At 64.7% G+C, this 14895-nt stretch overlaps 6 protein-coding genes across 7 annotated transcripts in view; 2 read left to right on the top strand and 4 right to left on the bottom strand.

Moving 5' to 3' along the window:
* The window catches only part of H696_03031 (hypothetical protein), a 3522-nt gene extending 497 nt beyond the window's left edge, over window positions 1-3025 (bottom strand). Inside the window, exons 1-5 of the mRNA XM_009496917.1 lie at window positions 2799-3025; window positions 2528-2702; window positions 2344-2423; window positions 2075-2248; window positions 41-1956 (exon numbers count right to left, since the gene is read on the bottom strand). Of these exons, the coding sequence (XP_009495192.1) occupies window positions 41-1956; window positions 2075-2248; window positions 2344-2423; window positions 2528-2702; window positions 2799-2930 (2477 nt within the window). The 5' untranslated portion in view covers window positions 2931-3025. The remainder of the gene's footprint in view (window positions 1-40; window positions 1957-2074; window positions 2249-2343; window positions 2424-2527; window positions 2703-2798) is intronic.
* Window positions 3026-4006: 981 nt separating this feature from the next.
* Window positions 4007-6073, bottom strand: H696_03032 (replication factor C subunit 2/4). The gene is made up of 6 exons (XM_009496918.1): window positions 5856-6073; window positions 5589-5700; window positions 5378-5484; window positions 4932-5229; window positions 4399-4731; window positions 4007-4194 (listed from the first exon to the last, which is right to left on the bottom strand). Exons 1-6 carry the CDS (start codon window positions 5939-5941, stop codon window positions 4093-4095), a joined length of 1038 nt encoding a protein of 345 aa, XP_009495193.1. The 5' UTR covers window positions 5942-6073; the 3' UTR covers window positions 4007-4092.
* A 249-nt stretch (window positions 6074-6322) lies between these two features.
* Window positions 6323-6827, top strand: H696_03033 (hypothetical protein). The gene is made up of 2 exons (XM_009496919.1): window positions 6323-6542; window positions 6627-6827. Exons 1-2 carry the CDS (start codon window positions 6426-6428, stop codon window positions 6744-6746), a joined length of 237 nt encoding a protein of 78 aa, XP_009495194.1. The 5' UTR covers window positions 6323-6425; the 3' UTR covers window positions 6747-6827.
* A 74-nt stretch (window positions 6828-6901) lies between these two features.
* H696_03034 (hypothetical protein) lies at window positions 6902-9825 on the bottom strand. Its single transcript, XM_009496920.1, has 4 exons — window positions 8468-9825; window positions 7849-8196; window positions 7339-7744; window positions 6902-7113 (listed from the first exon to the last, which is right to left on the bottom strand). The coding sequence occupies exons 1-4, from the start codon at window positions 9681-9683 to the stop codon at window positions 7008-7010; spliced, it is 2076 nt and encodes a 691-aa protein (XP_009495195.1). The 5' UTR covers window positions 9684-9825; the 3' UTR covers window positions 6902-7007.
* Window positions 9826-10276: 451 nt separating this feature from the next.
* On the top strand, window positions 10277-12936 carry H696_03035 (the record flags this gene model as incomplete). Of its 2 annotated transcripts, XM_009496921.1 has the most annotated exons (5): window positions 10277-10880; window positions 11232-11404; window positions 11542-11847; window positions 11986-12072; window positions 12266-12936. In XM_009496921.1, 5 exons carry the CDS (start codon window positions 10277-10279, stop codon window positions 12698-12700), a joined length of 1605 nt encoding a protein of 534 aa, XP_009495196.1. In that variant the 3' UTR covers window positions 12701-12936. The 2 variants fall into 2 exon arrangements, with proteins under 2 accessions (XP_009495196.1, XP_009495197.1); XM_009496922.1 differs by lacking the exons at window positions 11986-12072; window positions 12266-12936 and having other exon boundaries at window positions 11542-11970.
* Window positions 12937-13911: 975 nt separating this feature from the next.
* H696_03036 (hypothetical protein) lies at window positions 13912-14800 on the bottom strand (the record flags this gene model as incomplete). Its single annotated transcript, XM_009496923.1, has 3 exons — window positions 14764-14800; window positions 14508-14609; window positions 13912-14285 (listed from the first exon to the last, which is right to left on the bottom strand). The coding sequence occupies exons 2-3, from the start codon at window positions 14566-14568 to the stop codon at window positions 13912-13914; spliced, it is 435 nt and encodes a 144-aa protein (XP_009495198.1). The 5' UTR covers window positions 14569-14609; window positions 14764-14800.
* Between the last annotated feature and the right edge of the window lie 95 nt (window positions 14801-14895).

Here is a 14895-nt window from a genome sequence, read left to right on the forward strand (position 1 = left end):
GGGGGGGGGGGAGCAAAAGCAGACACCGGAGGCGACACACCCGGAAATGATACCGATCGAGCCCAGAGGCATGAGCACGCCCAACAGGGACTCGCTGATGACATTGGCCGCGCCAGTCACCTCCAGAGCCTTGCCCAGAGGGAAGGAGCAGGCAATGAGCACAAGCAGCTCGCCGCCAACCGACCGGGCCGCCTCGGCCGGCTTGATGCACCCAAGCGCAAGAAGGATGCTGGCCGCGCAGAGACACGCCGTCGACAGGGACAAAACACCGGCCACATTGACGGCAATCATGAGCAATGTCACCAACAGGGTGGCCACGCGCTTCCACTGAGCTGGGCGCTTGAAAACCGACGGCACCGACTGGACCACATTCACCAGAGCAAAGTCATGATCATGGCGGTGGTAGTCCAGGAAGTGCGTGGTCGTCTCAATGATCAGGGCATCCCCCGGGCGCAGGGGGGTGTCCAGCAGGGAAACACTGGACTGCGAGCTGAGGCCGGTCTCGGGGTCCAGGAAGGGAGCAACCGTGGCCGAGGCGCCATACACCCCGGTGTCATTCTCCGGGGCAAGGAGCCGATCACTCTCGGAGAAGGCGGCACGCTCGGCGGAGGGGCCCATGCCGCCAGAGGCCAACACATCCGTCGGCAGGCGACCCCCGTCAGGACCCAGCAGCCCGGCCGATGACCAGGACAGCGCAGACAGGGTGCCAAGCCCTCCACGACGGTGGATGGCCAGCACGGCGGCATTGTAGTTGGACCGGAAGCGTGCCTGGCGAAGAGACCGCCCGGCAAGCGGCGAGTCATGGGCGATGACCACCTCGGCGAGGACGCGCTTGCGCAGGCGCCCGGACACACGCTGGAGGTGCGGCACGGCGGCCGGCTCCATACCGTAATCCGACCGAAGGAGGTGGACAATGTCATTCTCGAGGCCGGCATACAGAAGGATATCCCCCTCCTGCAGGGTCAGGCCGCCGGGAGTGGCCGGAAGACGGAGCTTCTCGCAGATGGTCTGTGCCCGGGCCGAGGCATCGGCCGCCATGTAGAGAACCCGGTGCCGGGCCCGGGTGTCCGCGGTCGGGGGGGCATCAGCCGCGGCGTAGTAGGCCGCGGTCAGCTCCTCGGTGGTTAGGCCCTCCACGGGGTATGCGGAAGCGCCGGTCATCGGGTGCCGAGCCCCAGAGGAGGACCCAGTGCCGGGGGCCGTGTATGGGCTGTTGACAAAGGAAGCCGAGCGCGAGGGCGCACGAGAGCCAGGACGCGAGGTCGAGGCAAGCATCAGCCCCGGGCTGCCGGCAGCCAGGACCGAAAACTTGGATCCCGACGAGGAGCGTGAGCGAGCCTCCGCACCGCCGAAGAGCGAGTCCTCCTCGATGGCGAGCTGAGTGCCATCGCCCTCGACCGGGCGCTCAATCGAGATGAGCGTCACGCCATTCAGACCGTCGAGGCCGATTTCGGTCACGGTCTTCCCATGGCAGGGGCTACCCGGGGGGATGCGCATGGCGGTGACAAAGGCACGGTTGCGCTTCTTGAAGGGACCCGAGGAGCTTTGAGCATCCGGCAGGAGCCAGGAGGAGGTGAAGATGACAAACAAAAGACACAGGATGGCATTGGGGATGGCAATATAGCCGATGGTGAAGAAGCCAAGGTCCGTGTCGGGCTCCTTCTCCCGGACGAGGTCGGCCACAATGATGTTGGTGCTGGTCCCGATGATGGTGCACATGCCGCCGAGGATGATGGACAGGTTAACCGGCATCAGGAGCTTGCTGACCGGCTGGCCGATCTTCCGGGACCACTCCATCATGATGGGCAGGCTCATGGCCATCAGGGCGGTGTTGCTCATGAAGGCCGAGAAGAAGGCGATCGGGAAGCACACACGGGCCAGGGCCACCCACAGGTGCTTCGGGTGTCCAAGAATGTACTTCATGGCCGAGTCCACAGAGCCGTTGATCTCCAGGGCCTGGGAGAGGCCGCGCCAGGGGCCGGGGGCGGGGGCGGGGGCGGGGGGTCAATATGGCGTCATGCACCAGCAAACAGCATGCGGGCGCATGCGGGCACATGCGCGCCGATGGACGTACGCGGGCGACAACGAAAATGAAACCAATGGCCAGGACACCATCACTGCTGAAGCCGGAGAAGGCCTGCTCCGGGGTCAGGATTTGGGTGACAATCAAAAGGGCCGTCGAGAACATCATGGTAATGTGCGGGGGGTAGAGCTCTCGGAAGAGGGCCACCAGCACCACGGCAATCGTCTAGGGGCGGGGAGCGTGAGGTGCCGGAAGGAAAGGACGCCGGTTAATTCCAGGACCCTTGTAAGAGCGGCTCGAGAGGGAAATACGCGGCGTACGCAGAGACTGAACCACGCCTGCCAGCCCATGGGCTCCCAGGCGAAAATGCCAAGGAGGGCAAGGCCAAACAGGATGATGCCTGGTGGCATGAGGACGGCAATGGCAAGCCGCAGGAGGGAGGGGAGTTAGCCCTGGGGCGCAAGGGTAGAGACAGCAAATGCATCGACCCAAGGGGACACGAACCCAGGACCAGGAAGTATGGCCAGTTGGAGATGAGGCCGGCCAGCAGAACCCGCGGGTCCAGCTCGCTGGCCTTCTCCTCGTCTTCGGCATTGGCCAGCTCGAAGACGCGTGTGGAGAAGATCGGGTCATCGCCGGGGTTCACAGGCAGCACCGAGCCGTCATCAGTGAACCCGGTCTGAAGAGGCGCCCGGCCGAGGCCCGAGGGGGAAGAGCGTGAGCAAGGCTGGGGGTGATGGGCGGCGAGCCGTTGGAGGGCCGGGCGGGTGCGCACCTGGATCGAGGGATTGTGCATGATCGGGTCATTGGGGTCGGCGAAAGTGAATCCCGATGTTTGGAAGTCATCTGCAGGAGGGGGATGTCCGCTAAGCTGGGACTCGTCGGCAACCATGTTATACTGGCCCATGGCAGCACGATCTCCAGACCATTAAATAGACCAAGTGCAGGAGGGTCGGCAAGGAGGCAGGGGCAGCGGGGAGAGCGGCACGGGGGGGAGGGAGGGAGGGGGGGGGGGGCGCAGTTGACAAGTGCTGGCGAATGCAGTCCGTCAGGCGAAAGGGCATCGGAGAGGGGGCGATCTGTGGCGGGTAGAGGGAGGGCAGACCAGGCCGGCGGGGAGGTGCCGGCCCATGCGAGGGTGGGGGCATTTGACAGAGCACGGGCCCGGGGCACAGATGTCTCAGTGAGGTTGTCGGCGGTGTTGAAACAACGGAGCGCCCGTGCAAGGTACACTGTCAGCAGGGGCGGCGGGGGGGGGGGGGAGGCATCAATCCGGAGCGCGCCCGGGATCGCCCGGGAAGGCGGGACAATTGGCCCCGGTGGCCTGGGAAAGCCCGGGTCAAAACAATGCACCCGCCCCTCCGGCGCGCCCCCCGCGCCCCTTGGCGACGATGCCCCGCGCGTGCGCGCGATCCTACTGCTCCATTGGCATGCGCCCCGGTTCCTGTGGGGAAGGGAAAGGTAACGGTCCTCCGCCTCTCGCTGGCTGGCGGTCGATTCTGTTGCCCCCCTTCCTCGTCCCCCCGCTGAGAGCGAACGTGGGCCTGCGTGGGGGGGGGGGGGGAGGGGGGGGGGCGGGGCGCAGGGCAGGCTGTGACCCGGGCGGACGCACGCTCACGCGAGGTCCGGCTTCTGTCGGGATTTAGGATTGACACCGGGGTGGGAGGGGAAAGGGACGTGACTTTCGGGGCCGCTAACAATAACAAACACGCAAAGGGAGTGACCAGCGCGGCACCACCGTCCGGATACACATCCTGAGTCGCCCCCCCGCCCCCTCCCCCCGCGGGGGCCAGTGCAGCCCACGCAGCCAGGTCCACGCGTCACCCCCGCTCTCGCTCCCCCCCCCCCCTCCTCCCCGGGAGGGCGAGGAATGTGCCGCCCGCCGGCGTCGATTCCGCGCCGCAGCGCCCCCCCCCCCCTCTCTCCGCGCCGGTCTGGCCCTGGAAAAGAAATCGCCACACGAACAAGGACTACCCCGAGGCGCGAGAACAAGGACATTCGTTGATTTTCTCCACGGGAGGCCCGAGCGGCGGGGGCTGAGCCTATGGGAGAGCATTGGCAGTTGGTATTCATCCCTGCATGCCAATCTTACAGAGCCGGGCCACCAGGCCACTGAGCTGCAGCAGGGTGGCCACTCCCTCGACGATATTGGCATGGGTGAGGCCGATCTCCTGCGGGTTGCACCAGCGAGAACCGGAGCAAGTGGGGCACGGCGGGGGAGAAGCAGGGAAGAACATGCGGGGAGGAGATGAATAAGGAGAGAAGAGAGAGGGAAGGGCGAGGCGGCGATGGGAAATTGTCCGTGCAGGGGGGGGGGTCCAGGAAGAGGCTGGAATGGGCCCAAGAAAGGGGGAGGCAGGAAGGGCATCACGCACACGCATGTACTCCAGCCGAGTGTACTCCGGAATGGCGTCCTGCGGCATGTACTTGATGACGCGGAAGAGGGTGGTCACAATGTCGACCGCGGCGAAGCCATCGCTCCAGAAACCCTCAATCACGGCATGTGCCTGGTCGAGGTCGCCAGCCAGGGCCCGCTCCACGAGCGTCTGCATTCGCCGGGGATGCGGCTGATCGCACACCTTGAAGACATTCTCCATGGACACAACCCCGAAGCCGATGTGTGTGGACTGGAGGTTGTTCAGGGCCTGGCGCATGTCGCCATCCGAGCTGAAGAGAATGGCCTCGAGACCATCATCAGTAGTGACGACCTGGATAATAGCGAGAGCGAGAGCGAGAGCGAGAGAGAGAGAGAGAGCAGGAGTGAGCAAAGACCGGAGTAGCGTCAGGTGTCAACAACCTCTGGCGCATTGCCAGAGAGCACAAAAGGAGAAGCCAAAGTACGAGGTGGGCAAGAGGGAGAGACAGGAAGGAAGGTGGGAGGAGACGTGGCCGAGGGCACGAGGCGCACCTTCTCCTCGCCCACGACAACCATCATGCGTGCCAGCATCTGAGCATCGGTCAGGCGGTTGAAGCGCAAGATGGCGCATCGACTCTGGATGGGCTCGATGATGCGCGACGAGATGTTACACGCCAAGGCAAAGCGCGTGGTGGAGGCAAACTTCTCCATAATCCGCCGCAGGGCCTGCTGCGCGCCGGGGGTCATGCTGTCCGCCTCATCCAGGATGATGATCTTATGGCGCCCCGGAGGGAGGGTGACTCGGCGCTGGGCGAAGGTACGGATTTTGTTGCGCACAACGTCGATACCGCTGCAGGTGCAAAGTCAGTACACGCCCGTGCTTCCACGAGACGCCATCATGCGTGTGTATATGTATATATATATATATGTGCATGTATGCATGCATGCACGCGTGCGTGCGCGCGTGCGCGCGTAATTGGCTCGGGCGAAGGGCGCACCGGTCATCCGAAGCATTGAGCTCCAGCACAGCATCCTTAAATGAGTCTCCAAGGAGAGTCTTGGCCAGGGCCAGAACGCAAGTCGTCTTACCAGTGCCGGGAGGTCCCTGGTACGGTGCACGACAAAAAAAAAAGGGTCAGCAGGCGGCACATGCATGTGCGTGGAAGCATGCCGAACAGCGAGGGACCACATGGGGGAGTCAAGGCGCACGGTGACTAGAAGGTGAGGCATGTTGCCATCACGGGCGATGACACGCAGGCGGTCAATGATATCATTGTTGCCAACCACATCATCCAGGGTCTGCGGGCGATACTTCTCAAGCCTATCACATCATGCAAGTTAGGACCACCACATAGGGGGGAGAGACGTTGCCGGGCGATGGAAAGGCAGACATGTGTGCATGCCTGTATGCGCGTGTGCACAAAGAGCGGAGAAAGCAGGAAGGCCCACACGGGAAGCGCCCTCTCGAAGACATACCAGGGCTTCTCAAGCTCGAACACGCCACTGGTCGCGTCGGATGCGCCAGCGCTGGCAGCGAAAGGGTTCATCATCGCGGCCGACATCAGGGATAGGGACGCAGAAAAGGGACCAAGGGAAAAGGGCGGACAGAAAGAATGCAGGAGGGAGGAAAGGGCGGCGGGGTGGAACTCGAGAGAGGGGGAGGCAGGAGTTTGGATGCACGCGCAGGCGCCCGGGGGCGGCGGGTGGCGCTCCGTCTTCAATCAGCGGTGGGCGCGTTGCCCCTCGCGCCCCCCGATCCACCCGCTTGCCAGGCGATGCCAGGTCGGCGGGGCAAGTTTGAAATCGAAACGTCCGGAGAAAACGTGACAAGAGGTCACGCCCCAGATGATCGAGGTGCCGGCGCATCGCCCCCCCCCTGCACGGCCCGATTAAAGGGACCCACCCGTGTTTCCCCCCCGCGGCCGTGCTGTTCCGATTGCCAACCGGCTTCCGCCTCCCCCCGACCACAGTTCCCTGCCCCGAGTGCTTTTCTTCTCTGCCCCCCCCCCCGCCCTCGTTTGGCCTTTTTCACCACCCCAGCCCACCATGTTGATCCGTCGGACATGGTTCATGTTCCAGATGGTCCCGGTGGCCATCGCCTTCTCGGTGCTCCTCAACGTCGGCTTCAGCGCCGTGCAGCACTCCACCTACTGGGAACACCGGGTGCGTTTGGTGTCGCATGCGATTCACACCCCCCGCCGACTCCCTGCATGTGACTGACCTTCGCTTCTCGTCCTGGCTCTGTAGCGCGCGCGTGTTGAGCAGCAGCAGCTGGAGGATTTCCGCAAGAAGGTCGAGCAGGGCACGGCCACGCCCCTGTTCGGCGACAAGGGAGTCATCCCGCCATTCATGCGCCGGGATGGGTGAGCAGCATGCCTACATTGCTGTCCATCCCCCGGTTGTGGCCGTCAACTCCTCCTGCTCCAATATACGCGTAACATACACACACACACACACACGCACACACACACACACACACACACACACACACACACACACGCCACATGCTCTCATGTGTTTGATTGGGCTAGTAACGCTCTTTATTGAATATTTGGCTGCACACCGACCGACAGGCTTGGACCCCGCATCGTGGGCCGCCGAAGCTGCCTGCCCTGTGGGCTCTTCGCATCAGTCGAACCACTCAATGGTCCCCTGCAGGAGGACGCCGCTTGGGAGACGCTCAAAGGAAGGCATGTTCATGAGAACCATATTCCGATCGGTGTCAATGTCGGTGCTGAGGGGAGGCCACACGCCGGTTATTCGTTCAATGGGTGCAGCTTGCTGTGTCAGTGATTCGGCGGCCACATCCATCCGAGAGGGGGGAGGGGGCGAGGAGAGAGAAAGAGAAAGAGAGAGAGAAGGAGCAAGAGAGGGGCGGTATTTTTTTGCGCCACATTCCTCAAAGGATGGGGCAGCAGTCAAAAGGCACCGACAGGGGGGGGGGGGCACGGAGACGCACACATGGACAAAGCCCATGGCCGGAGTGTCAAGCAGATCGGCTTCAGTGATGATCGGCCGGCCGTCGGAGTCCCAGCCAGGCTGATCGGCCACCGCCTGCGGGTCGACCGGCGGGGCGGCCACACCGGCAGGTGGAATGGTCGCCCCCAAGAGCGTCCGCTGCCCAGGCAGCCCGACAAAGGAGACACCCAAAATGGCCTGGGTCAAATCGCGTGCCTTGTCCAATTGCAAAACCGGCCGAGTCATGGTCGGGGGAATGGGGGAGACACCGGCACCGCCCGGGGTGCCGGGAGCCGCAGCCGTGGCTTGGGAGGCCGGGGCACCACCCGGCGAGGAGGGAGCGCCACCGGCCCCGGTGGCCGCGGCCAGCATGTGAAGAGGGAGCGCGGAGCTCGGGGCCGTGTGCGCTGGCAGGCAAAGAGACGTGTCCATCGGCCGAAGGTCAGCTTCCTTCACCACGGCAGGCATGGTGTGCAGCAAATCATGCCATTAGCAGCACACGAGGACGTACAAAGGCCGATCTTAAAAACACGAATATTATCGAAGGGCACATATGCATGGCGCATGCCATACGACCGCGGCAGGGAGTCCAGCTCGACAGTATTGCCACCGCGTCCGGCCCCGGCCCCGGTGCCAGACCCGGCACCAAGGGAAGAGCTACGCTCATCGCCCAGGAAATACCGCGCGATGACGGCATTTTGCAAGATGCGCCGGGCGGCCGGGGACCTGGCGATGGCACCCGCACTGCGTGGCAGACGAACGATGCTCGGCACCGAGGCAGACGAGCCGGCCGAGGACACCAGATCGCGTTGCAGCCGATTGTACAGGCGCTCATCGCCAACAACCACGACCACAGTGGCTAGGGGGCAGGGCAGCAGGAGGGGAGGGGAGCGGGAGGCAATTCGATCCAGGAGACAAGGAGGGGAAGGGGGGGGGGGGTAGAGGGATAAGAGGTCAGGCAATGCAAGACACACACATACACACACGTGCGGGTCATGGACACGGAGGGATAGACAGGCTGAGCCAACACATGCGCGAATGCGCTGGCCATCAGCTCGCCGCAGGGGTGATTGTGCGTGGCAGTCCATCCGGGTAGATGATGGCCCGGGCCAGGTGACAGTCGGACGCACCGTCGAACGAGCGAACGATGTTCAGCTGCTCCGCATAGTAGGCCTCGGCGGCGGCGGCCACGGCGGAGGGACCAGTGCCGGCGGCGGCGGCCGGCTGTACGGCTCCCATGGTGTTGATCACAACCATGTTGGCCATGCCGGCCTGAGTGCGTGCACGCACGCGCCCAGCCAAATTGTCCACCAGGCGTCGATAGGTGGGCGGGTGTGCCGAAGGGGTGGTATGGCCGAAATAGTAGCTGAGCGAGGCGCCGGCCATCTGCCCGAGGGCCGCCGACGAGGGGGCCAGGCAGGAGGGGATGAAGGGCCGCTCGACCGGCATGGCGGCAATGGCCCCGGGCACCGTCAGCGTATTCAGCTCCAGGTCCAGGTCCACCAGCAGGGGGGTCGATGTGACGGCCACATTGGCGGAGGACTGTGGCTGTCCGGTGGCCGCGCTGTCCGGGCCGAGATCCGCGCCGGATAGGCTTCGCCGTGAGCCGTAATTGCACAAAGTCAGGGCGAGGGCCGTCTTGCCGGAGTCCGCCGGGCCCAGGATAACCACGCGCGGGGGGTCGGTCGAGCCGGTGGAGCGCGTGCGCGCGTGCTCCTGTGCCAGTGCCACGAAAAGGTTCATCGCGCTCAGGGCAAAGTGCACATCATCCGAAAGGTAGGCATCGAGGCGAGGCTTGGCAGGGCGAGCCGCCGCCGCGGTGCTGGCCGGGGTGGCCGGCGCGGCGTCCGACGTGGCGCCAGCCCCGCCGCCGGCCTGGAAGCTGGACATGGCCGACTCGAGCAGGGCATTCGGCTCGGCCGAGCCAACGGACACGGTCTCCAACAGCACCCGGGCCCCGGTCCAGGAGAAGACGGCGCTGGACACGCCGGCCGGGAAGACATAGGAGTTGCCATCCCAGACGCCGCTGATCGAGGCACTGCCCAGCGGAGGAACCGACCCGCCTGTCAGAAGCTCCACGCCGCTGATCTCGGCCGTGCCTTCCAACAGGCGGATGGCCAGCAGGGTGCGCGGAGCCACCTCGAAGCGGACTTCTTGCCGAGGCCCGAGGGTGAAGACCTCGCGCGAGGTGCGCTCAGCCAGACGCTCGGCCGCCCGGGTGAGCATCGTGCTCTGGGCCAGGCTCTCGCTGGTGGACACCGAGTGGTAGGACGCGGTGCCGGGAGTGCTGGCCGGGGCGGAGCCGGCCCCGGAGGCGCCGGGGGTGGCAGGAGCGGCGGGGTCCATCTGTTGTGCGGGGTTTGCTTGTGGTGTTCGGGGATCTCAGGACGAGGGCCAGGGTGAGGGGGAAAATGAAAGACCAGGAAGTCAAGGGGGAAGGGGTGCCGGGCAGAGGGATGGGGGGGGGGGAGAGAGAGAGCGGGGGGGGGGACTGGACAAGCCAAGGCGGTCCCGGCGCCTCGCCCGGCCAAGCAGGAGGCCGGCCTAAAAAGGACCACACGCCGGGACGGGGCTGCCTCGTCGGGCCCCGGCCTGCACGCCAGTGTACGTGTTAGTGTGGGAATGGCGCCGATCAGGGCCGGTGCGGCGGCAGTTGCTCACGGCGTTGTCACGCCCCTGTGGGCTGCCTGCCGACTGGGTAGGGGGGGGGGGGGACATGCGCGCGCCATGTGCTCTTCGGCACCAAGCACGCCAGAGAAAAGGCGGCGATCCGGGGCGGGCTTCGTTGCGGCAGGCCGACCTAGCTCCCTCCTGTTTCCCTCCTCCCCCACCCTTTGTTGCGCGGTCCTCGCGGTCCCATGCGTATCTGGAGGAACATCTCCCTCCGGAACCCTCTTGCGCCACAGCAGCTGCACCACCGCCGCGCCGCTGCCGCCGCCATGTCGTCGTCACCCTCTGCTACCACCGTTGCTGCTGCTGCTGCTGCTGCTGCTGCTGCAGGCACCGGCACCGACGCCGGCGCCACCGAGCCGGTTACCACCGACCAGCCAGCCTCCCCGGCGCCTGGGAGTGCCACGCCGCCCTCCGAAAATGTTGACCCCCTGGTGGCTCCATATGGTGTCGACCGTTTGGGGCGCCCCCGGCGGCGGCCTCCCATCATCACCTACGAGCAGATGGCCAGCTACACGCCTGCCGATCGGGAAGCCGCGCATGCGCGCAGCAGCCTCCTGACGACCCTGATGAAGCGCCATGGCCGGTGTGCGGCTTGCCTATGGCCGACACAGTGCAGTACCGATGAGCCTGGGTCCTACCGGCCCCCCGGTTCGGACCCTTCGGTCCAGTGGACGGACCCCCTGACCAAGATCCCGCTGTACCAGCCGTTCCCGCGGCCCGGCCTGCCGGAGCAGACTACCGGGCCGGTTCTTCGGGCCCCGGCCAATGGGGCATGCAATTGCGCGTCCATCGGCCCGGCCATTTCGCAGCTGGGTGTTGGTCCGCAGGGCGACGGCAAGCACCGCATCGCGTTGTACATGCACTCCAAGGGTGCGAAGATCGGAAGAGCGTCGTGGCCTGCCGGAGCAGACTACCGGGCCGGTTCTTCGGGCCCCGGCCAATGGGGCATGCAATTGCGCGTCCATCGGCCCGGCCATTTCGCAGCTGGGTGTTGGTCCGCAGGGCGACGGCAAGCACCGCATCGCGTTGTACATGCACTCCAAGGGTGCGATCATCTGTTGGCTCATGGCTTCGCCTCGTGTCACTCCCCTCACATCTTCCTCCTCCATTCCCTCTGTTGACTCTGCCCGGTGCTCCCCTCGTCTCCCCCCCTCTCTCTCTCTCTCTCTCCCCCCTCTTCCCCGTCCCGATTGGCCAACCTGAACCTGACACATCGTGTAGAGTGGTCGCGCTCCTCGAACACCGGCAAGATCATTGCCAACCTGTGCCCTGGGGCGCTTGTGGCCTGTCATGCGGTTTCCCCTTCGGAGCGGCGCATCTACCGTGCGACGATGGCCGCCCTTCGGGCCGGTCGACAGCCGTTCATCCTTTTCCCGACGCCGGATTCCCAGCCAGTGCGACTTCGCTCCCACCCCCTCCACTCCGATCCGCTCTGCTTTGCTTTGCTCTGCTCTGCTCTGCTCTGCTCCCCTCTCCGTTCCTTCTCTCACCACCTCCTGGCCTCCCCTGAAATCCATTGGGTGTGATGCAGCTGGAAGATTTCCTTGCGGCGCACCCGGTCACGGCCCAGCCGCTGCCCCTGTCGGATCCCACTGAGCTGGCCTTCGTGTCGGCAGGCTTCGACGATGGTGGCGAGGCCGATGAGGCCGGCGGCGTCCCCGGGGAGCCGGCCATCAACCGCATCCTCCGCGGCCTGGGGGAGTACCAGAGTTTCGAGCACTGTGCTGATGCGGCCATCCTGGATCGTTGGTCATGGCCGGAGGCCGACGTCCCAGTGCCGGTGACCGGCCCGGTTCGGGGCTATTTCATCATCGTCATTGACGGGACATGGGGGCAGGTGCGTGCTCCTCCTGTCCATCCATCCATCCATCCATTCCTTCTTCTTCCTTTTCTCGCTGGGTCTCCCGGGCGTCTCTCGACTGACTGACTGAAATCCCACTGCCGACTCTCCGGTCCTTCGAATGTGTCCATCCAGGCCAAGACCATTCAACGCCATCTGCCCCTGTGGATCCCCCGAGTGCACATCAGCCCGGACTCGCCGTCCCTCTTTGTCCTGCGCTCGGTGCGTCTTCTCTTTTCTCCCTCTTTCTCCCTCTTTTCTCCCTCTTTTCTCCCTCTTTTCTCCCTCTTTTCTCCCTCTTTTCTCCCTCTTTTCTCCCTCTTTTCTCCCTCCCTCCCTCCCTCCCTTCCTCTCTCCCCTTTGCCTTTATTTCCCCCGACACCGGGCCTGCTCTTCTCACCGACCATGCCCCCAGCAAACGCAAAGTGACCGGATTTCCACGATCGAGGCCTTCGCAGCCATGGCCCGCCAGTTGATTAATCATCTGGAGTGCGATCCGGCCACCGAGAGCGACAGCACGACGGCCGCGGCGGCCGGCGGCATCCCCAATACTCCCGGAGACCGAGTCATGCGGCATCTGCTGCGGACACTGACCATCCACCAGGACACGGCGCTGGCTGGGCGCCTGACCGACAGGCACATGTACGGTCCGAACAAGCCGGCCCGGCCGCCTAAGAAGCGCCCCTGCCCGTCGGAGGCCCAGGCAAATGCCTCAGCTGCCAGCGACGAAGCTGCCCCCCTGGCGACGGTGCCTGATGAGCCGGCCATGTCTCTCGGCGAGGAGGCCGCCGGTGCCCCCGCGCGCAAGGTTCCCCACTGTGAGGATGCCCCCTCGGGGACCACTCAGTGAGAGCGCAAGCCTCTGCTGGCATGGCGGCTGATGCCTACCATGATCGGCCATCCTCCGTGCCCATCAGTTTCTCCTCCCGTGCTTGTGTGTGTCTCCCTTTTCTCTGCCTCCTCGTCTCCATTGGCATGTCCGTGCGCCGATGCGCGAATATGCCCTTCGCTAATGTGCTCAAAAGGGCTTCTTCTCCACGGGACATTCTCACAACTTCCCCCCTTCCAAATAGATCTCCCTTCCCCTCCCCCCGCCTTGTTTCATCACTGTCCCTCTCTTTTGCGCTCCGTGTCGTTCCTTCTCCTCTCCCGCCCTTTCCCCATAATGCTGCCCCCTCCCCCTCCCCTCCCCTTCCCCCCACACCACAGCAGTGCATGTAGCTGGGACAGGCTGTTGTGCCCTATGCCACGGGCCTCCGCCTGCCGTTTCTTCTTTGCTCTATCCGCCTGGTGTGTGTGTGTGTGTGTGTGCGTGCATGTTCTCGTGCATGCATGAGTGGCCCCCCTCCCCCCGAGCGAGTCCTACCGGCCCTGAATTGAGGGGCACACATTTGAGGCAAAGTCAGGTCGTCACATTTATTTTTTTCTGACACCAGGTTCATGGAGAAGACAATGTGCACTTCTCTCGCTCGCTCGGATATACCCCATATAGGGCGGAGAGAGTGTGGCCAGAGCCGGGAGCGAGGAGGGGGAGAGGGGGGGGGGGGAGGGCGCCGTGTCCGGCTCTTCGATGCGGAGCCAGATCGTCCAACGAATTCCAACTCTGAAGAGTCTACAATCACACAGGCACCCTCTCTATCACTTGCCTTGCCGCTGGGGCATGGGGAAGAGCATTTTCTCGCCCTCGCCCTCACTCTCACTCTCTCTATGTCATATGCTCAGCCACAGACGCCACATCTCCCGGGTCTCTCCCGGAGGGGGGAGGGGGGCGGCGGGAGCCGTGCCGGCAACGTCGGCAGCCACGTCGCGCAAGTTCAAGAGGCCGCCGATTGGCCAGGGGAGGGGGGAAACTGCCCCCCACTCCCCGAGAGCTCGGCAGGCGGCTTTTGGCCTGGTGCACGTGGGAGAGGAGGTTACCGACACGGCCCCCCCGGTCCCCCTTCGGGCCCGGAGAGCGTGTGCACATGTATGTGCGTGGATGCACACATGCGCGCTTCTATGCGGACATTCTCGTCCCCCGCACCGAAAACGCGTGTGTGCGTGCGCGCGCACTCGAGCCACTTACAGGAGGGCAGCGCCGAAGGCGGCGGCGGCGGCGGCCACCGACATGGCAGCCATGCTGAAGCCGTTGGAGGAGGCACTGTTGCAGAGGTAGTTGCCGCTGCCGAGAGTGACGGTGGCACCGAAGCTGGCCGAGTTGAACTGCTGGCAGTTGGTCTGCAGGCGGGTCATGCCCTCGAGACAGGTGTTGCTGGAGGTCTGAGTGCCGACGACGTTGCAGTTCATCATGTCGTACAGGCCGCGGAAGCAGTCCTCGTCGCACTGCTGGGCGAGGGAGACACAGCGGTCCCGGAGGAAGTCCTGGCGGCGATCGCGAGAGCGCTTGGAGCAGCCCTTGGGGTTGGACTTCTTGGCGTTGGCCGAGGCAACGATGGCTGTGCGCGGAGGCCGGAAGCCGGAGGCGCAGGGGGGAGGGGGAGGTGGTGCAAGAGACGAGAGCATGTTAGTCTTCGGTCACAGGGCGGCCCCCCCCTGCCAGGGGCAGGCAGCATCATGCTTGGGACATGGAGGGGGGGGGGGAGGGGGGCAGTGGCCAATGTTGCGACACAGGAGCCAAGTGCGCCACGGGGCGGGGGCAAACAGCGCGCGGCACGCACCGAGGACCAGGACAAGGGCCACGACCAGCTTGCGGAGGAGAGAGACAGAGGAGCGAGACATTTTTTCTTAGGGGACTTTGACCGAACCAGCGGGGTAGTTTGCTGTGGCGTTTGGCCGCGATCGCGGACGGGGACGTGTGGCGTTAGTGAGGCAGAGAGGTATGTGGCCAGGCGGGGGGGGGGGGGGGCGTGAGAGGGAGAGGCGATGCTTCCTCTGTCCAGGCGTGTGCATGTGTGGTTTTAAGGGGGGATGTACCAGGAGTTCGAAGAAAAGTGTGGTAAAGAAGTTCTGGTGATCGGGAGAGCGGGGGATGTTTTTATAGCCACAGGGGCCCCGCCGGCGAGCTGCTGTGGCGGCGTCTCCCGGCGTGACGGCCCTCCCCCCCCC

The sequence above is a fragment of the Fonticula alba genome (assembly GCF_000388065.1).
Source record: "Fonticula alba strain ATCC 38817 unplaced genomic scaffold supercont2.4, whole genome shotgun sequence".
Lineage (NCBI taxonomy): Eukaryota > Rotosphaerida > Fonticulaceae > Fonticula > Fonticula alba.